This window comes from Cuculus canorus, chromosome 1 (genome assembly GCF_017976375.1).
Source record: "Cuculus canorus isolate bCucCan1 chromosome 1, bCucCan1.pri, whole genome shotgun sequence".
NCBI classification, from domain to species: domain Eukaryota; kingdom Metazoa; phylum Chordata; class Aves; order Cuculiformes; family Cuculidae; genus Cuculus; species Cuculus canorus.
In genome coordinates, this window is record NC_071401.1 from 114,937,654 (window position 1) to 114,960,073 (window position 22,420).

Sequence of the window (22,420 nt, forward strand, 5' to 3'; positions counted from 1 at the left end):
GGAAGGAGGCGTGCGTGTGTTTCTGTGTGTATGTCGGGATGCCAGGAGCCATGGCGCTGGACCTAGACCTGGATGAGGGGCTGCGGAAGAGCAACGCCCGCTTCATGGTCTCCATCAACCGCATCCTGGAGCGGGTGAGGGGCGGGGGCGAGGGAAGGGCCTGGCGGGGCCGCCAGTGGGCGGGAGGCCTGTCACAGCCAGAGAGGGGCTAAAATGGAAACGAGTCCCTGTGATAGGTTACACAGCACTGGAAATTATTCTCTCCATTAATTAATTAGCTGTGGTGTCACAAGCTCCTGTGACTTATATGTATAGAAATATATATATCCACATATATATACACACACACATATATATATATATACTGGGGCTTATATATTTACACACCCACACGTGTGAAAAATGTGGGAAATGTACACCTTTGTCTAGAAATGCCTGTATTTATTCAGGGGCGTCAGCTTTGCTGTTCAGGGAAATGTTTTCTGCTAATATCTAGGCATTGACGTAAGGCTAAGTCCAGTTTTAGAACATTGTTCTCACCTAGCATTAGATTGGGTATTTTTGTAAGCCATGAGCTATAGGTCTATGCTGAGTGGCTACTGCCACTCTGTAGTAGAGTAACTTAATTGCTATTGAAAACTCTGAAGCCTCATTTTGTCAGTGACTGACTTATGCCTTGAAAATGAGTGACTTGTATACAGGCTTACAATATATGGGTTTCCTCTGGGAAAGGAAGTGTGTGTGTGTGTGTATACATATATATATATATATACACACACATATATATATTATATGTGTGTGTATATATATATGTATATTTCCAGATTGCTGACTTCTAACTGCAGCCAATAGAATAATATGCAGATAATTTCACATTTTGGTCAAAACAAAGTTGTATAAAAACAAGACTTAAAATGCATATTGTAAACATTGCTTTAATAATTTATGCTTGTCTTCAATGGTCCTTTTTTTTAAGTATAATCAACCTTTTGAAGATGATTTACTTATTTCCATGGAAACTCTGACTTACAATACATGTAAAGGTAAGAACTTAAAACTTCAATACTTCCGTGCCATATATTTGTATTTAATAAAGCATGCAACTTTTAGCAGTTATATAACACTTAATTGCAACTGATATTGAATTTTTTCCACTTAGTTATGTCATTTCCTATGTAAACTTTGATACGCGAGTAAGATACCTGGAAAGTATAATTATATGCACCGTTTAGTCCATTGCATGCTCTGTTTTAGACAACAGAAAACAGTTATTAGCAAAGTTCAGGATAACAATGGTTAATATTTGCATATCTTGAAAGAAGAAGAATCAAAATGGAGAAGACTTGGGGGCGAGCAAATGAATGGAAGTATTAGCTCGAAGTTGATACTCATGAATGGATCCCGTAGTTTCATCTCTGCTTAGTATTCTGAAGGCTGTTCTGATAAATTCCTTGTATGTCAAATGTCAGGTTGGAATGGGTAGATAGACTCCTGAACTTTTCATTGAAGGTCATTTGGTTAGCATAACTCTATACCACACTATGCCATATCACATTTTTCCAGTGATTCATTATGACTTGATCCATTACAGAGTTGATAATGCTTACAGAAAGCTAGTTTTGAAATAAACCGTTATTTTGAAATACATTGGTCAGCATTTTAGTGGGATTTGTGACTTAGTATCTTGGTGGCTTTACTGGGAAATTAAATGTTCTGCCAGTTTTTATCATCACTGAAGTGAGGATTATGATATGTAAATTGCCATATCAGTTCCTGTAAAGAACTTGGTGGGCGTGCACATTAAGTACTACCACAGTGTCAAGCACAATGTAATTGTATACTAGATATGGTTTACTTTTTAAAGGCTTTTAAAGACTGGAAAGTTTACATTTTAGATGTATATTGTCTATCAAGAGAAAAAGAGAGAGGAAACAGTGCTGCAAAACCATCTTTCGTTTGTAAAGGCTTGGTTATGCTTTTGGTTTTAGTAACCTGTATTCAATATGGAATGAACATGAATCTCAGTCCTGGAAAGCCTTAATTATGGCTTTAAGTTACCTCAGATACCATGCAGTCTGCATGCATGAAACAAAATTTAAAAGCTAAGTAATTTGATTTTTTTTACCCTTTTCTGATTTTTAGCTCAGTGTTGTTAGAGTCAGCATGTGATATTATTTTTTGCCCAACTTCTCAATTAATTTGAAATTACTATATTCTCTTGGCTTGTTTTCCTATGAGTTTTTGTTTCGGCAATTGTATTGGAGGCTGTTCTTGTTTAATATGTTCTTCCTAGATGTTTATGTTTGCTAGAATGATACTCAGTATACATAGTCTTATAAGAAAAGCTGTGTTTATACTGATACCTTGTTATTTCTAGGGCCTAAACGATGGGAAGAAGTATCAATTGAGAAGCTTAGAAAATGGAAGAAGGAAGTACTTGAGGTATCTAATAATATAGTCCTACTACAGTCAAAATGTAACAATATTTCTTTTTATATATCTAATATAGGAATACTTGCTAATCTTGCTGTGCCATATAGTATTTGCAAGAGATATCAATGAAGTCAACATCTGCTTTAAAATAGAGTGTTAGGATAGATTGGTTAAGACTGTCAGATGAGATTGGTAAATAGTCATCTGTTTTATCCTGAGCTTAACACTGATTCATCACCTACTAAGCATTGCTGTACAACTTTACAGACTAAATACATTAAGAACTGTAAGAGGAATTCTCCTGTAGACTTTTATGTGGGCCAAGGTAGCTATAGCGTATATTCTTTGAGTGATTTTAACAGCAACGGTATGGCAAGAAGTGAATGACCAGGTAAGTTTTAGCATGTATTTGTGACATTTCTGGTCAGGCCAGGGAAAACCTGAAGGAAACAGAATGTCTGTTTAGGGACTGCTGAGTTGTGAGATGTTCCAAGTAAATAAAGGCATCTGTTAAAATACCTTTTGTCTTCTAAGATTATTCTGACTTTTTTTTTTTTCCCCTATTTCTGATTGCAGCGTACTAGAGGAAGTCAAAGCAATGCAGGTAAAGTCTTTGAAAAAATAAGTGCTATAAATTATCCAAGTAGTCTTGACTTAATAGAACATGTCCTAGTTTTATACCAAACTCTTTAGCTCACTGCTTTTTGGAGGGAACTACCTGAAAAAAAACAATACTTTTGTTCATAAAGATTCTGAAATGTAGTTTAAGATGAGTAAGTACATTATAATTGATGTTATATCAATTGTTATGTTATATCAATATACAATATAATTGATGTATCATCACAAGTTGATCAAAAGAATCTTCCCTTATCAACTAAACAGTAAGGTTTTTTGTTGTATTTGATGGGTTTGTCAAACGTTCACTGAATCTAAAAATTCCAACCCTGACTTATGTAGGTGTACAAGTGGAGAAATGTGGAAGTTGCTAGCTTTTTAAGAATAACTAGTTAAGTAGGCATATTAAAAAAAAATGAGTGTTAAAATAACCTAATGAGGTCACATGATGAGCTGTCAGAAATGTAGCACATTATTCTATATAGTGAATGCCATCAGGCTGTTTACAGGAAAAAGTGTGTAGTTAGTTCATTAGAGATCAAGTAACATGATGGGAGTCAAACCAAGACTGCTTATTGAAGTGTAATTCTGATCCTACTTAGGGAGATGTATGACGTCTGAAGATTTTTTCATTGTTCTGAAAAGGAGCTGTATGTTCCAATAAAATACATGTTTTTACTGGGATAAATGATGGGGGGAAATTATGATGTATAGTACAGTGAAGGTGTGTTGAGCTTTCTTTTCTTAAGGTTTTGAGGTGATTTTTTTTGTTGTTGTTTATTTTATGACATTCATCTGAGAAAATTTTACACTGAACCTCTGATGATAAAACACAACCTAGTATCTCTCTCCATCTACAATCCCACCAAAAATTTGTCCATGCAGGCTTCAGGTATAGACTTGGAATCAGCCTGTGAAATTAATATGATGAGCTGGGAAATAAGGAGTCTGATACAAAAAGATTCAGATGGTCCACACCTTTGCCTCTAATTTTTACAAAATAATATGCAGATGGATCTTGATAGCATTAAAAAATGAGTGGCTACCATCTGCAGCAAAATTCAGAAAGAAACAGCATTTAGAATTTATTATTCAAATTTTACAGTACTTGAAGTCTTTTAGAGGTAGTTTTTGGTTAATCTTTGTATTGTGACCAAAGGTCTGAATGCCTTACAAGTTCTTACTGAAGGAATTTACTTGGAATTTCTTGAATCACAGGATTGTTTAGATTGGAAAAGATCTTCAAGGTCATCAAGTCAAACCATAAACCTAACACTGCCAAGTTGACTGCAAAACCATATTCCTAAGTCCCACAGCTACACATCTTTTAAATAATTCCAGGGTTGACTCCACTACTTCTCTGGGCAGTCCATTCCAATGCTTTACAGCCCTTCAATGAAGTAATATTTCCTAATATCCAGTCTAAACCTTCCTTGGTGCAACTTGAGGCCATTTCTTCTCATCCTATCACTTCTTACTTGGGAGAAGAGACTAACACTGACCTCACTACAACCTCCTCTCAGGTAGTTGTAGAGGGCAATAGCGCCTCTCCTCTTCTTGAGACTAAACAGCCCCAAGTCCCTCAGCCACTCTTCATAAGACTTGAGCTCCAGATCCTTCACCAGCTTCATTGCCCTTCTCTGGACACACTCTAGTCCCTCTATATCCTTGAAGTGAGGGGCCCAAAACTGAACGCAGTGTCCAAGGTGTGGCCGCATCAGTACCGAGTACAGGGGCACAAACATTTCCCTAGTCCTTTTGGCCCCACCATCTCTGATACTGCCAGGACTCTGTTGGTCTTTCAGGCCACCTGGACACACTGATGGCTCATATTCAGCTAGCACTCAACCAACACAGGACCCCCAGGTCCTTTTCTGCTTTCCAGCCACTCTTCCAGAAGCCTGTAAAGTTGCATGGAGTTGTTGTGGCCCAAGTGCAGAACCTGGCATTAGCTTCATTGAACCTCATACAACTAGACTTGACCCATTGATCCAACCTGTCCAGATCCCTCTATAGAACCTTAAAATGTCATGTTCTTCACTTTACTGTTATTACAGTAGTCTCCTTCACGAAAACAGACAAGGCATTTGGCCTTCTTGAACCCCAGCACTAGTCTTAACAGCTTTTGTTATAAGGAAAAGCCCTCTTTTACAGGTTTGGTTTTATATGTGTAAATTTATATATGCTATAAAACAGAATTTTGTATATTTAGTGCAAGATATAATTTGCTTAAAATGAACAGACATTTCTATTTGAAATGCATAAGCCCATGGAGTAAGCATTTGAAGTGGCTGGTTGTGGTTGGTGTTGACCTTAAAAAAACCCAAACCCACAACACCCTCAAAAACCCCAATCCAACAGCAATTAAAAAACCCTTTCTTCTGGTTATGGATTATTAAAGCTAATGTGCAAATTTTACCTATTCTTGTTGTATACTTTTAGGTGGACCTGATATGTGTTTCAATTAGGATATGTAAAGTTGTGTGGTATTATGTATAAACACTTAAAATATCCTTATTAGATGTAAATAATTGCTAATGAACCATGAATTTTGCTAGAATCTATTTTTACTCTTTGGATAGAACGGCCAGCACCCCTACGAAATTTTACTAGGTAAAATTAAAATCCTTTGAGTGTTTTTTTTTTTATATGTATGGGGGAATTCTGAGTATGGGAGGACCAAGTATGTTAAATTTCAGTCTCTGAGAGCAGCAATTTTTCTGTCACATATTTGCCACTCTAAAGTTTTTTCTTTCCTTGAGTTTTTTTTTTTAAATAAAACACCCTCTGTAATGTTTCTTAGTTCTTGCTAAGTAAGAGATTTCAGTGGGGTTACTCTGATTTCCTTTGTTCTCTATCCAGAAAAATTTGGAAAGTGTTTTTATGTAGCGTCTAAAAAAGAACACATTGCTAATATATTCTAAAGGAAGCATTACTTATTTTTTTGCAAAATAATGAACATAGATTTCCTGAAAAGGTAACAAGCTTAAGTCGGAGCCTTCTAGTTGTATAATCTGCTTCATTAATTTTATATGAGAGTGGTTTTGTAGCCTGGTTTCCTACTGTATGGAAAACTGTGCTTTGAATAGTTATCAATGGCCTGTGTCCAAACTGAAAGGAAACATGAAGGATTTTTTTTCTAGGACTGTCCTGATCAAAGTACTAGTTTACACTTTTAATTAATTAAATAGTAAAAGAAGGATACCAGTAATTAGCTTGCAGATGATATGAGGATGACCGCTGTGAAAGATGGCCTGACAAATTGGGCTCAAACTTAAAGTAAACCTTGTGTAATTTCATGCAGAGAAGTTCAAAATAGTAGAGGTGCATAGGAATAATCAATCAGAAAAGGCAGTTTTGAAGGCTGGTTGAGCCAGTCAAGAATATCACTCTGTTGTGAAAATAGTATACACTGTGCTGGAAGATATGCATGGGTGCCTCGTATGTAAAGTACACAAACCAGATTTTCCACACTGTTAAGCAGTGAAAAAGCTAAAACCACTAGTGATAGATTTAATTTGGAGGGGAAGAACAAAAGAGGGCCTCTAGGTTAAATATTAGAAAAGCTCTCCAAATACAAACATAAGGAAGTCCCGAAATATGTTTCTAAGAGATTATGAAGTTGCTCTTAAGAATGTGTTAGGCTTGTAGAGTGTTTAGGTTTCTTTCCATGTGCTTTAAGCTTTTAGAAAACTGGGAATCTTTAGATGTATGCTTGGCACCACTGAATAGTATGAACTTTGAACCTCAAAGATTGTGGGTGGGTCTATTGGTGCAGGAAGACAGGCATAACAGTTTTGGAAGCCCCCCCGCCAGAAATAATACCTATGTGCCTGAGTTAGGTATGAAATTAGTCTTCTTACCGCTTAACCAAAAAAAGTAAGTCGCTTGTGATATTTGACACCAATTTACCTGGAAATGGAAATGCAGATAAAAGCAACGACAAAAAATTCTACATTAAACAGAAACTTGTTTAATGACCGTCTTGAGTAAGGTAAACATCTACTACAAGCACATGTATTATCTTTATTATAAGTCTCTGTCTATCACCTGCATCCAACCATGGGAAGTCCCACTACAGCTTTAGTACAAGTGGAGTTGTGTATGTGGAGATTCAGGTCTTCTCTTCTGGGAAAGATTAAATTTCTATAATTTATGCAGTATTAACAGTCAATTTGGACAATTTTTGTATGTGCATCGTAATCATATGTGCCTTAATACACACGAGAGGTTGTAACATTATAGATACCTTTTTAAAATCTAACAAGGCAGTGGTTGGAAATGTAAATTTTTTCAGTAATATCAAAAGTTTTCAGTCTCGGTATTTTTAATAGCAGCAAAATCTGCCTTAGAGGCTAATTGTGAAATAAGCTTACGTGGAAGTCATTTATTTGAAGACAGTTGCTTCTCTGTGGGTCTAATATGTTTGGAGTTTTATTTAAATCTGGGTTGCAATAGTTAATGAAGAACAAAGTGTAACTTGAAATGTAAAAAGAGGATATCTCCTTTAAGTTAGACAGCTCTTACATTCTATATGTCTTCTGCTTCTTGTTAAATAAATGAAGGGTAAGAACCACAAAGGTTGTGGGTGGGTTTGTCTGTGCAGGAGGACAGGATTAGCAGTTTTGGAAAGCCTCCTTGCCTAAAAGTCATTAAACATGCAATAGAGGTTTGGGGCTCTACCTTCAGGCTTCAGAAGTAATTAGTCTTTCTTATCCTTTACAACATATGCAAAGAAAAATGCACAAAAACCTTGCAGTTGTCTTCCTTTTCTACAAGTGATGCCACCTGATAAAGGGGCAAATTTTATTTTCTGTGGTGCTTCATGGGTTAAGAAGAAAATGTGATACGGTGGTTGTACATCTCTGATCAGAACTAGCCTGCTGCATTGGAAGAGAATGTTGTTCTGTCACTTGTATATTCTTTGTTTCAGTCCTGTGCATGTTCCCCATTTGTTAAATGTTTGTGTTAAATATCTTTCAAAATAAATAAGAGTATATACAAATGAAAAATTAATGAATTCAAGTACAATATTGATCTGTGACCTATCAAACTGAATTTTTTTTTCCCTTCTATGCGTGCTAAGATCTGTCAAAGAAACAAACTAGTGATTTTGAAGATGGACATTCAACAATAAATCAGGTATAAGCACCACATTGCATTTATTTTCATAAAGCATCTTTTGGAAAATGTATTTATGTAGTCAAAATCTAAGAAATTAATCATGAGCAGGTGGTCCTGTACCGTAGCTATAAAGGTAGATTTTAAAGACCTACTAATTGCTGAATTTAACCTCTTGATTCTCCTTAAATAAGTACCTCTGAAAAAAATTGAGGCCTTATGGTATTTTGCTGCAGTTCTTTCACTGTTCCTCAAATTTAGGTGTCTAATTAAATGATTGCTTTATGTTTTTCCCCCCTCCCCCACCATGTAGTTCCCCAAAGGTAGTTGCATTATTTTAGGAAGGATGAGTCTTTACTTGCTAGATGCATGTTTGGGTAAAATTAAAATCTGTGTTCAGGTTAATGTAAGTCATCTAATATACTTCCCCAGATTGTTTCCCCCCACCGATAGATTCTGTAACTTGACATGATGATGAATTTGGTTTATGGACTTCTATGTGTGGTGGTCTAATACTTTTTGTGATGGTGGATTCATTAAAAAAATTTACTATGTTCCTATTCATGTTTTTTTGTGTGGTAGGCTTTATGTATGTTTCATATAATTACATATCCTCCCTCTCATTGTGATATTTGGGGTACCAAATAACAGCTATGATATCAGCCATGGATTTCAGCTGAATTCTACTGTCCTTTTAATCTTATTTAAAGAGAGATAGAGCAGTTAAAACCATCGAGTGTCTTTTTACTTAGGCAACATGCGTGTCTAACTTTTTTAATTATTTGTAAAATCTGTGGTTGTCTAGAATAACTTCTTTTGACCCTTATCTTTTTAAGGAGAAAATAGTCAGCATTTTGACAGTGGTGTGGTCCATTTCACTGGTCACTCCTAACTATTCATTCTACATAGATGGTAGTTAGGATTGTCTCATTTTATTGATGTCATTTTACTCCACAATACACTAATTTTCTGACTGAACTAGACAGAACAGATGTAGACTTTTAGAAAAGAAATTCTGAAGAACATGTTAGATGTAGACTGCAAATATTTAGAAAATGTTCCTTATCCATATAAGTGAGCTTTTTATGCAACTATTGAGACTTCTACAAAATAGCGCAAAAAACTATTTGAAATATTATATACAGTTTGTTTGAAGTAGGCAATTAAGAATTGTTTTAAGTGGGCAGTTAAGAAACTTTTGTTATACATTAGAAAACAGAGAAGATCCCAGGTACATACTGATAAAGACTTAGTAATTAGAATTCATCTGTTAACTGTTTTTTGCTCTGTTTTATAGTTTCTCCTTGCATTATGTTTTCTGAATGTAGAAGTGCTGGGAAGAAAATAGTTTTTCCCCTTGAGTAATCAGATGTGAATGAGGGCAAATTTGTCTATGCATTTGTTAATAACAATGGTTCTGTTTGGACATAGTTTGTGGAATACAACTGGTTTTGATTCACCACCACCACACCCCTGAGAAGAAATGAGCTAGTGGTGACAACAGAAAAATCTACAGACGAGTTAATATAGCTTATGCTACCAGGTCTTAAAATTCCTTTCTTGTGCTTTTAAGGAATCTCCTGAGAACTCCTGTATGGATACATCTGACATAGGTAGGTTTTCAAATGTACTTTTTAGCTACGTTTTTTAAACTTCTTGGGAGAGATTGGAAATAACTTTTTCAGAATTTTCTACCACAGTAAAAAATAATTTTAATATGTGTTCTGTACCCTTTCAGAAAGTAGAGAATTGCGATAATGAAAATGGGTTATTGGTCATACTATAAAATCTATATCCACACACCTCTTTAAAAATCTCCAGCCACAAGATTGACATTGAAACTGTCTGCAAAGTTTTGAGTGGTTTTGACCTTGTTTTCACAAATAATTATTTTATTGTATTAATTAGTGGTAACAATCTTTGTTTTTAAAATATTTATAACTTGCATTACTCAAGATCTTTTGATTCTTGTGCGTATAAATACTATTTTCCATAAATTAAACTGGCTAGATGGTGACCAGCTTTTAATGACTGAAACAACAATTTCAGCAAAATATGGTTAGCTGGTATTGGTATACATAGGTGCTTTATACATATAGCAGTCTGCAAGGCAGATGATTACACCTCTGTTGTGGGAAAATAGAAAATAGCAAGCTGAAATTTGTCCTTCTGTCATTTAAGAGGATAATTTCAAATATCTACTTGAATGATAAAATAATTTCTGCAAATTTGGAAAGTGAGACTTCTTTTTTTCTCAACTTGCACAGTGAAAGGATTTCAGAGGCATCTGTAGCTTAGCTCCCGTGAGTGTCCTTTGTGTCTTTTGCACTTATGGGATAAATAAGTGATGGAGTTCAAATTCTGATATCTTTGTAGCAGCGTACAATAATGTGATTATCCACTCCTCCTTTTGCTAGGAAGAGACTGGAGAGGGCTTATAGAAGCCTCGGTGAGTCTCAGTTCTCTCCAAATACAGTAAGACCTAGAAATTAGCTTCTTAAAGATGTAGGATTGGATTCCTCACTTAAAAATGGAATTCACCTACATGTTTAGAGGTTTTTTTAAATTTTTTTTGGCTTTTTTTAATATATAAAAAGTTAGCAGTAGAGTTTGCTAACTGTTAAGGAAAAAAAGGGTAGCTTTAGCTGCTTCAGCTAAAACTTTAGCTTTGGTAGGGTTTTCGATTTTTAATATTCATACCGAATGCTTCACATTTCTCAGTGAAGACAGTGTTTCTCACAGGTATTATACAGTATTTCTGTCCTAAAAATATGCAAAATCTATTGACAGCAGGCACAAATAAAGTGAAACAGCTCCCACCTGTACCTGCAAGTACTGGCCTTCCATTAATAGGGAAAACTATTAGTTTTACCTTCTTTGGTTTCACAGGAAGAAGCATGACAAAGTTATAGTGATATCTGAACAGTTTCTTCTTACTACTAGGATAGTATTGCAAAAACATGAATTTATTTAGGAAAGTTTAATTCTGAATTGTATATATTTATCTAAGTTTATTTACGTTTGGAAGATCACATCACAATCAAAAATTAAAATTTACAGTAACCTTCTTCCTAACATGTTCATGTCTTAAATAAGATACATCTGCTAGGTAGTGATAGTTTATTGAGCACATGTTCAGTGAAATAACTTCCTGTATTATAGATCAAATTTTCCAGGTAGAAAGGTGAGTTTTCGATTTTCCTCTCTTGTGCACTTGAAGAAGAAAGGTGCTCCTGAATTTCCCTTTCAGCCCTTAAAAACACATTAAGGTTCCTTGGAGAAGATACTTCACTATTTTTATTGTTCCAAGCTGTGCCATGGTCCTCTGGTAGCAATTAATGTTCCAATGATTTGTAGTATGATTGCCAATACATTAAAGACGTATTAAAATTACATTTTTGTGAAGTTTCACACCTGTAGGAGTACTCAACTTGTATTTCAGATCAGTTCATTCTATGATACCAGCTATTTTCTGTAACTTGTAGTTGGTGTGATGGAGTCAACCATTCCTGGAACCTGAAGTTGTTACCTTTAGCTAAAGACCCTCCCATTTTTGTGGCAGTCTACTCTGGTCTTCTCAGTGGCTATTTAGGGAGCACTCTGCCAGTTTTGTGTTCAATTCTACTTCTGGAAGAAGACTGTATGGCAGAAAGAGTATCAGCTTTTGCTACAGAAACTGGAGACTGAAACTTTTCTAGATTAGAATATCAACATTCTTACTGTTTCCTTCACTGTTGATGCTTAGTAACTGATTTCCAATGGATAAACCAGGAGTTTGTCCTTAAGTAATCATATGGGAAGCAATTTTGATTATCTGACAGGTATGAGTTTCAGTTCTAATAAAATAATTCTACTGGAGTCAGGTAAACTGTCAAAGCCAACCCTCTGATTGCTCAACGTTTTCACCAGAAGATGCAAAATTGGGTTGTCTCCCACAAAAACAGCATTTCTTTCTTTCAAATGTAGCTCTAGCCTAGCCCTGTGGTAAAAGCTGTCCACAGAGCTTTAGGTGATGATTGCACTGGCAGAAAACGAAAGGAAAGTGAGGTGCTGTAAAAGATTTTCATTCTGGTTTTGTTAGTTAAGAATAGTACAAAGAGGCAGTGATGTGATAGGTATCATAACAAAGATTTTTCTCACTCATTGTTTTCCTTTTCAGGGTTGTTATCCTCTCCTCTTTTCCTCCCTGTGCAGAACACAAGTGTGGGATAAAGATATAATAGCTAGGGAAATCCAGAAATCAGGGCTTGCAACGCAGTCACGTTTTATGATCATGAAATACTGAGGCTTTAGCTAGTGATGAATTGGAAGGTCTGGCTACATCTAGCAAAAAAAAAAAAAAAAAAAACAGTTTTGTTGGGTTTCTTTCCTAAAAATACCCACAGGATGCCAAAAATAGAATTGGAATATTTGAACTTGCTTTTTAATATTCTTGCGTCTCTTATTTCTCAACTTGTCACTTCTAAGGCAGTCTTGACAATAAGAAACTAAGAAAAGTAAGTATAGTAGAGGGTCCTTACTGTCTTTGTTGAGATATTTAGGAATGTAATGGGAAATAAACGGGCATGAATAGTGAGTCTTGCAGAGCAGTGTTTTGAAAATGTCTTAGTCTCAGAAATGGTTAGCATAAATCTTGAAAAACTGGTTACAAACCATTTTCACTCTTCATTGTTCCCCTCAAGTCACTTGTACTATAAACTATGCTTTTCAATTGGACTTGAAATAAAAACATAATACTGAGAAAAATCTTTAGTCTAGAAAACAGTTTTCTAAAATTAAACCAGTTTAGTCAATAAGTTATACAGTGTGTGTTTAAAAACATTTCTGATTTGGTTCTGAGTTCAACTGGATTTTATTTAGTATTTATCTTCAAGTTGTAGGTGAAGAAAGCAATGCTGATATAGCTTCAGTAAGAAGACAATTTGAAAACATTCACTTCCAGGTAAAGAAAATCTGGTGTCTAATGTAATGGAATAATTTGTGTTCAATAGAAATGATTGAACTATTCGAAAAGCTTGCACATGCCTGATGAGTTGACGCAGAAGACTATGTAGTCTGTGTCTTAATGCACATTTTCAGTAAGCAGAGCAAATGAGAAATAATGTCATGAAAAACAGGAAGAAGTAATATTATGTCTTGCTATTATATCAGAGAAAGTTGTAAAATGTAACTGAATTGAACAGCCAACCCTGAGAACATCTATTATAGGTATGGTAGAGGAATAACCAGAGGAATCACAAGGTGAAAGCACTTATAAAAATATGATTATTCACCCATGTCCAGCATAAATAGATTACAAGATTTTTTTTTTTTAAAAAAAAAAAAGTAAATCTGAAATAAATAGCTACCATAATAAAAGCAGAATGGAATCTCCTGCTGTTGTTTCCTAAACTAGGCTGTGGGTATCAGGACTCCCCAGAATAGTTTTATCAATGTAAAAAAGTAGAGCACGCACTTCGTGTATGCAGCCATTCTAATCCTGAGTCCTACTTGCTTAGATACAACTACAAAAAATTTAGTTTACTTTCCTCACTTGCTAGGTATTGTGTTTCTGACAACTGCAAATACAAACTGCTTCAGAAAGCAAGAGTTTCACTAGTGAAAAACAGTTACCGCTTATCACCAGATTTTCACATAGAATTGTGTTACAGAGTAGATCTAAATTTGTATTTCAATTCCTGGGATGTTTATAATACTTGTAAAGATTTACAGCAATAGCTGGAATTTCCAATGCTTTGTAACCCAACACTAGGACTTGTTTCTTTTGGTTTGCTTTTTTGTTTGTGTTTATTAGTGGATCTTCTGAGGCAGTGCATGCTTTTCCCTGCATCAGTAAACTAGCTGGTTATCTCTGATTATATGCCTTCACATACATTTTATTCTCTGGATTTATTTTTCTTTTGCATAAAATGTGTACATCAAAAATAAGCTTGTGTGGGTTGAAGATCATCATCTGAATAATATTAGTTTGAAATAAGTCTGAATAATATGTTTGAGTTTGTCAATGTCAATGACTTCTGTGTTTTAATTAATTCTCTTTTTTCCCTCTCTAAGAATCACCACCTAGATGATGAGAAAATCCAAGACAAAGTAAAAGTTCAAGTGGATGCAATAGTACAAGATTCTGCTAGAAAAATTCCCGAGTGGATTACGGTAACCTATTTTGTTATAGGTTATTAGCTGATTAGAATAAAATAAGAATCCTCTAACTGTGCAGTACAATGAATTCTAATACAGCTTTTCTGTTGTCCCATCATTGTACCTCTTCTGCTTGCTGTCAGCCTAAATATCAGAATCTCAGGTCTCTGATAGCAATGATTTGTAAGAAACAGAACAGACCATATCCAATTTTTTTAATATCTTTTATACTTTGAATTCGAACCCTGATTTGTGAATAGATCACCAGTAAGTTTTCTGAAATGCTCAAATTTAAGGTTTCTAGAGGGAAAAAAAGAATTTCTTTTTGGTTTGGGACTTGGAGGGAATTGAGGATGAAGGATTATGTTAAGTGGTACAACTTCTCTTTCCTAATGGACTTGCCAGGGATGTGCCACATTATCAAGGTACATGTATCTATGTACAATTCTCATATTTGTGAAAGGGATTAAAATATGATACATAATGCAGAAATCGCAAACATGATACATAGCTTTCCTTGATGAAACTGGTAATTCTTAAAAATTCTTACTGAAGCCTTAGACTACTTTTCCTCCTTGCCTGAAATTTACTAAGCCCCTTTGGACCATAGCTCTCTACAGGACGTCCTACAGTAAAGAGAGAGGAGGGCAAGTCACAAATAAGGCTTTGATGCTAACCTTAATGTACAGAAAGTTAAAGATATTAGATTGTGTCTTTTTTGTTTGTTTTTCAGATAGCACGTCAAGGTTCACCAAAAGGTCTTCATTTAGCTTCACCAGTGCAAGAGCTGATTGGTACAACTTAATCTTTTGGGTGTTGGTAAAATATGTTAGTTACAGAATGGGTTTTTTTAATAAAATTTATTTGAAAGAAGTAGTTAATTTATTGAAAACAGAGAGGCACTATTTATCCAGCAGAAAAGTTCAACAGGTTGTATACTTGATGAGAAGTTAGACATTATTTTGCCTATGGCAAAATGTAATTGAAAACTAGAAAATAAGTAACTTGTATACATAAAAATAGGTTTTCTTAAATAGCCCCAGGAAAAAAAATTCATAGTTACAAAATTCAGCTGCATTAGGCTCAATTAAATGAAAGCATATTTTTTTGATTCTGTTTATTTTGAATTCAAGAAACTTAATTTATGGCTTTGAGACTGCTGGCAACTGGCACTTAAAGTAGAACTTCAGTAGTAAACTTTCTTCAGAAGCTCTATAGGCTGGATGCCAGCCTAAGATAGAATTCTGATGTAAATATTTCAAGCCAAACAACTACGAAAAGCATTATCTTCATGTTTTACAGCAAGCAAATAGAGTAACAAAACCTGTAAGACAGGGCTGTTCCTCCTGGTCAGAAGTAAGAGAGCAAACCAGTCTGTCTCTATAATAAAAATATTTTATATCAGTATGTTAAGCTATTATTTCAAAATAGTATTTTTCCCAATGCATTTGATTTGTTTTCGTCTTTTAATTCTGTATGGTTAGTAAAATCCTTTTAGTTTTTTTACTAATAGTTTGTATGTTAATCATCCATTTAGCCTGGCAAAACTGCTTATAGAAATACGCTATTACAGTAACACTATCTGTACTGTATGCAGTTGTTTTTAAGTCTTGTAATACATTACTGTAAGTGCCCTACTAAGTTTGATTTTTTTGTCTTCTTCTGATTTTGTGATTCATTTGTATTTTTTTTTTTTTTTGAATAGGCAACCAAGCCAGTGTTTGCAGAAGGAAAGTAGAGTTGTCAAATGAATGTTCTTCATCAAGACCTGTGCAATTAAAATTTTGTGATGTTCCTATTTCACCAAAGAGAATAACTGTACCCAGGCATCAGTGTTCTCCAAGACTGGATAAAACATGCTTTATCTTGGAAGAATACCAGTCTGCAGATGACGAATGCTCCTGGGGCGACATAACTCTTGCAGACTTGTATCCATCCATGGTAGAGACACTTACAAGGCTCATGACAAAAGAGTCCCGAAGAAAAGCGTTAAAATACATGTTTGGACATTTTAGACATAAAAAAAGGCGTCCTAGAAGGCTGAAGCTCAATGTCACTGTAGACAAAATAAGAGGGTTCAGACCTCTTAAACTGAAGAAAGCACTACCTAGCATATGCAGCAGTAGGAGTGAAGAGATCTGGAATCAAACATTTGGAGATGAGAGTGGAGAACTTTGTGATGACAATTGTGCCATTAATAATTTATCTGGTCAGGTGCCTTATTCTTATATTGATAAAAATGAAGTCAAAATGAACTACTCTGACTCAAGTTTAGAACATCATTTGATATCTGGAAAAGGCCAAAAATTCTCCAAACACACAGTTTTTCCTAATGTTATGGCTACAATGGGAGAGACATTTCTAGTTGAAGATGATTTACAGCCTGCTGTGTCACTGAAGAATTCAAAATGCAAAGAAAGTGAAAAATTGGTTTACAAATGTTCTTCAGAATACCATTTCAGAACATCTGCTGCCAGTTCAGGGTCAGCAGTGCTTCATCTGGTAAAAGACAGTAAAACTCGAAAAACTGCCTTTCCTTGTGGTGATACCTCAGAGCTGTGTTCATCTGCTTGCAGTTCCTATGGCAATAGTAACACTTCTACACTTGTCACAAACTGTTCTCCTCTGAGACCATCGAACGCTTTGCTCCCAACTCCTGAAAAATTAATTTCTGAAAGACGAATTTCTTTCCAGTGCACTCGCTCATTTTCTTCATTGTCTACAAAGCAGAGTCCCTCAAAAATGCCCCAGAAATACGAAGATGCATTTGAAAAACTCTACTACAAACTGTGTTTGAAAGAAATCCAAACGCCTTTGACAAGACCTCTTTCAAATTCACAGAACCTTGAAAAGAAAGGAGGATTAGTGAAGATGGATCTAAGTGGTTCTGTGATGTTTAATACACAGTATGATCTAGAATTCAACAAGATCTATAAGCAATTGTGTAGTGAGGCTGTTCCAGAACTTCCTGGGATTCAGAGAGCTTCACATTTGAGGAAATATGAAGGAGTACAGCTGTCTGAAACTGTAAATGCTCTTGTTAACTCTCCTGTTCGAACATTATCTGCAATTCCCAGAGTTAAAAGAGTAGGAAATTTTCAAAATGATCTTCTTTGTTCTCCAGTAAAGCGACTGAAAAATATACCAGAACGTTATTTTACATCACCAAAATGTCAACAGATTCCTCACAGAAAAAATGTTAATCTTCAGACAGTTGGCATGGATTTTTTGAGCACGTGCAATGGCAGTAACACCAGCTTTTTTGGCAGTCACAACTGTCAGAGTCAGGTACTTAAGGACCTTGTAAAAAATAAATAAAATTATTGTGCGCTCTTTGCTGATATTTGTAGAAGAGCTTAAAAACTGATTAGAGCCGGAAGCTGTTTAAACTAGTGGCAGAACACTTCTGATGCTATTTGGTCAGTAGGGTTGTTTTACAGTTTTGAGGTTCTGGGGATATTTATTTGCTAAAATGTAAGTTGTGTCTAGTCTCCTGAGTCATGTGAGGAAGATCCCTATATTTAATAACCATGAAAATGGTTATAAAATGCTCAAAAAAAGACTTTGTTACATTTTAATAGACCATGTCACTGGTTAAAATTATCTCAGTGTCCCTGTTAATTAATTTATTGTCCTTCTGTTGACATTTAATACAAAATGTTGACGTTTAATACATTTTATAGGTAGACAAGGTGAGGCAAACAAATTAAGTCTTACTGTGTTTCCTTGGAATCTTCAAACTTGTTGATTTAAATATTTAATCAATCCCTTGAATTTCCTAGTTCCCGATCATTTCTTCTGAGGGAGGCTGTGAAAGAATATGGGTTTTTTCATTGATGTAATCTGTTGATGCTTTATTTTCAGGATTCTGGATTTCATGCTTCTTCAGATAAAACTTTTCTTGATATTCCCAGTGCTTCCCTACAAGGTTAGTTTCAGAAACTTTATGAATTACTACTTTAGCAGTCACAAGCACTTCTTCAAAGGGTAAATCTGCAGATCTCAACATCCCACTGTCTAGGTGACAGCTCTTCTTCCTCAGTAGTAATTTGGTACATTTAAGTGTTCCATTAAGTAAATAATCTGTACAGAGAGGGGTTTCCTGATTCACATTTACAGCTATTTAAGAAGTTTTAATTTAGTTTTACTGGGACTTTTCCTACTACAGTGTTGCTTGTTATCCTCTGGTTTTCTCTCCTCCTTTTATTATTTCAGTTTGCCTGTTGCTTTTACTTTGTGTATCTAAATGTTCAGCAGCAAATGCATAGTCTGCCAATGCGACATTTGAATAACCAAATGCTTTTGTTGGATTCTTCGGCTTTACAAAAATTGGCAGTTGAGTTCTTGCATGCTTACTGTTACTTTCTTAGGTGAAATAGATTATTAATCTGGACAAAAAGACTTCTGCTAATTCAGGATATTATGATTTTTTATTTTTAAAAAAACTCACCTATACTAGTTAAAGATTTTCAATGCTGATCTTCTAATTTCCATTTAAAAACCTGATTTTGTTTAAAGCATGTTTATAATATAACGTGAATTTTTCCTGCTAAGTAAAATCATCAGTGTTTGTTTTCCGTATTTTATTTTTATGAACCTTGTCATCAAGATAAAGACTAACTAACATTCAAATGAAAAGACTAAAGGTGACTTGAAATATTGTCTGCTGGAATACAAGCAGAAAATGGCGGAAGAAGTGCACTTGTTTGCATGGTTCTTACCTTGTTGCATTGTCATTACTGATTAATTTCAAAGAATTAGATTATTTGAGGTGGACTCATCCCATCTGTCTTATTTTGCTTTCCTCAAATTTTAACTCATACTTTATGTATTACATTTTTTTCTAGTATCAAGAGTTTCTTCTACTTTTACCTCTTTCTAAGACTAATGAACTATTAGCATTTGAAAGAAACCCAGCTTATACTCAATTACATCCACTGTATAAAACGCTTCTGAAATTGTTTAACTGGAACATTTTGCATTAGAATATTTTTGTAAAGAAATTTCTCATTGATGTATGCCAATGAAGTATCACCAGTGCCTTAATATGCTGATATTTTAGCAACCTACTGTAGTGTCTGTGCATCTTATTGTTGTTCTTGCCTTTTCATAATGTTTCTTATCACCAGAATCTGGGATTGCAGATGCCCACTCTGCTTGGCCTAGGGCGATGAAGAATCACAGCCATCCTGACAATGCACAGAAGCATAACAAAAGGTAAGTGCCTTTTTGAGAGAAGAAATTTCAAAAGAAATTCTATGTTAACATGCACTTTAAAGTTATGGAGGTTGCACTTGCATGTGTACTTCTAGAATGACAGTCAGCATGGCTGCTTGTGAGAGCCCAAGCTAATCAAACCTGCAGACTCAAACACTGGGATGCAAGTACCTGTGAACAAAAACAGCCATACTCCAGCATGGATGGCCTGTGAACACAAGTTAGTAAGATGGCCAAACTGAATAGCTACCTTGGTATAGCTACTTTGGTCCTTATTTTGTGTTCATTATAAAGGGAATTATTGTTTTAGATATAATTATAGGATTGATTCAGACTGTGTGTTTGAGCTAACAAATCTTCTCAGATCCTTAGGCTGTGGAGAATGCAGTACATTGCCATTTAAAAGGACTTTCAAAAGTTAGTGTCTATGCATTTGGACATAGTTACCTGCATTTTGGCTCTGTGTAAGCAAGCAGTGGCTCTGTTTGGAAGATAACAGAGATCCTCTCCTCCTGCTGTTATCACTATTGGCAGTATATTTAGATCTCTGGAAGAACACTACTTCCTGCTCCCTGGATACGGAGCTACTACATCTGCTTCTCTTAGAAAATGTGACTTTTGTAGGACTATCAAGTTTCAGATCTCTTGGATTTTAAATTCCAAACTAACTTAATAGGCAACAAGATTAAAAAGCATTAAAAGGTCTCTGAACAGCTTCTCATTTTATTTTCCAAAACATTTCTGGCATGGAGTTATTTGCCAAAATAGTCTAATTTGGCATCACAAGATATGCTGCCTTCAAGAAATATTTTGACTATCTTGAGATGGTTTTACAGCTGATATCATAATTTTCTCAAACTGTTCAAATTAAAACTTCAAAGGAAGCCTGAATGTATTTTTAAACTACTTGTATGGAGAACTTAACTGGAAAAAAAAGCTGTATGATTTAAAGAAAAAGTTTCAGTTTAAGCAAAGAGGGAATTAAAACATATATTGGTAAAGATTGCATTTAGTTTATTTTTGATGTAATGGAAGACATGAGGCAAGATGATGAGTGTACAAGGATGTTTCTGTGGTGTTGAGTATGCCCACTTAAATGAGTAAATTTCTGTGTAGTTCTTACATTCCCTCTTTTTTTCCCCTCAATTCTTTTTCCTGACTCCATACAAAATAGTCCTCCCTGTGAGATTAGTAATTGTTCTAAGAGAAAAGGTTTTCCTTTCCTCAATGAACGTAAGCAGAGAATTTTGAGAAAGAGTAGGAATTCTGGATTTCACAGAGTTCTTTCTTGCCAAGCCATCTGGAATAAAATCTATATCTTTGTTCCTTAATTTTGTAAATGCATGTTTGCTGATTTGTGGCCAAAGTAGACTGTCAGCTGGCAAGCTTTCTTGGGCTAGTGGTGTGATATTGTTAGCCTTCTATGGTTCCCATCAGTGAAGCTCTTCTTTAATGGTTTCAGAGCTTTCAGAAGTTTTATGCCTAAACTACGTGGCAAAATGCTGTATGTTATGAGTGATTGTGGAAAAATGAATGTTCTTTTACAGAATCACAGAATCACAGAATCACAAGGTTGGAAAGGACCCATTGGATCATCGAGTCCAACCGTTCCTAACACTCCCTAAACCATGTCCCTAAGTACTTCATCCACCCGTTCCTTAAACACCTCCAGGGAAGGCGACTCGACCACCTCCCTGGGCAGCCTGTTCCAGTACCCAATGACTCTTACTGTGAAGAATTTTTTTCTGATATCCAACCTGAACCTCCCCTGACGGAGCTTCAGGCCATTCCCTCTAGTCCTGTCCCCTGTCACTTGGGAGAAGAGGCCAGCTCCCTCCTCTCCACAACCTCCTTTCAGGTAGTTGTAGAGAGTAATAAGGTCTCCCCTCAGCCTCCTCTTCTCCAGGCTAAACAACCCCAGCTCTCTCAGCCGCTCCTCATAAGACTTGTTCTCCAGCCCCCTCACCAGCTTTGTTGCTCTTCTCTGGACACGCTCCAGAGCCTCAACATCCTTCTTGTGGTGAGGGGCCCAGAACTGAACACAGTATTCGAGGTGCGGTCTCACCAGTGCCGAGTACAGAGGGAGAATCACCTCCCTGGACCTGCTGGTCACGCCATTTCTGATACAAGCCAAGATGCCATTGGCCTTCTTGGCCACCTGGGCACACTGCTGGCTCATGTTCAGTCGGCTGTCAACCAGCACCCCCAGGTCCTTCTCTTCTGTGCAGCTCTCCAGCCATTCTTCCCCCAGTCTGTAGCGCTGCATAGGGTTGTTGTGCCCCAAGTGCAGGACCCGGCATTTGGTCTTGTTAAACCTCAAACCTTTTCTGTCTGGCACTTGATTGCCTCTACCTAGAAGATGATTATGAAAACGATATTTGAGAAAAGGAAATGCTCAGAACTAAGACTTTTTTTCTGCTCTCTGTCTGAATGCTATCCTACAGCTATACAACTTTACTGATTTGTCAGATTGTTTAAATGGTTTAAAATAGATGTAAAAATGTTATGCCATTCCTTAAGTAATATGCAAGAAATAATTATTCTCACTCGTATCATTCATATTTAGCTATTTGTGAAAACATTAAAAGATTACGTCTCAAAGTTTAATAGCTATTTATATAATTTACATTAATGTAGTAGCATTACTGAGACATTAAAATGACATGGGATGAAGTTTCCTCTCTAGCTGAAAGCTCATAGGAATGCAGACAACTAGTCCTGCTGTTGCTCACAGTCAAGATACTCATATATCTTGCTTTGGTGATTTGTTTCAATTTCATTCTGTTCATCAGAACTTTAGCAAGCATAGTATTTTTGTGTAATTTACTTATCATCGAAAAGTTTCTTTTCTGTAGGATATCCAGAAAACTAAGCTACACTGATGGGAAAGACC

The 22,420-nt window shown here is 35.7% G+C and overlaps 1 protein-coding gene across 1 annotated transcript in view; it reads left to right on the top strand.

Moving 5' to 3' along the window:
* HJURP (Holliday junction recognition protein) overlaps positions 1–22,420 on the top strand; it is a 24,393-nt gene continuing 1,973 nt past the window's right edge. The window contains 13 exon segments of the mRNA XM_054055201.1: positions 1–134; positions 977–1,043; positions 2,378–2,442; positions 3,010–3,037; positions 8,138–8,193; positions 9,746–9,785; positions 13,047–13,114; positions 14,227–14,325; positions 15,044–15,104; positions 16,016–17,598; positions 18,175–18,238; positions 19,440–19,527; positions 22,383–22,419. Coding sequence (XP_053911176.1) covers positions 39–134; positions 977–1,043; positions 2,378–2,442; positions 3,010–3,037; positions 8,138–8,193; positions 9,746–9,785; positions 13,047–13,114; positions 14,227–14,325; positions 15,044–15,104; positions 16,016–17,598; positions 18,175–18,238; positions 19,440–19,527; positions 22,383–22,419 — 2,352 coding nt within the window. The 5' untranslated portion in view covers positions 1–38.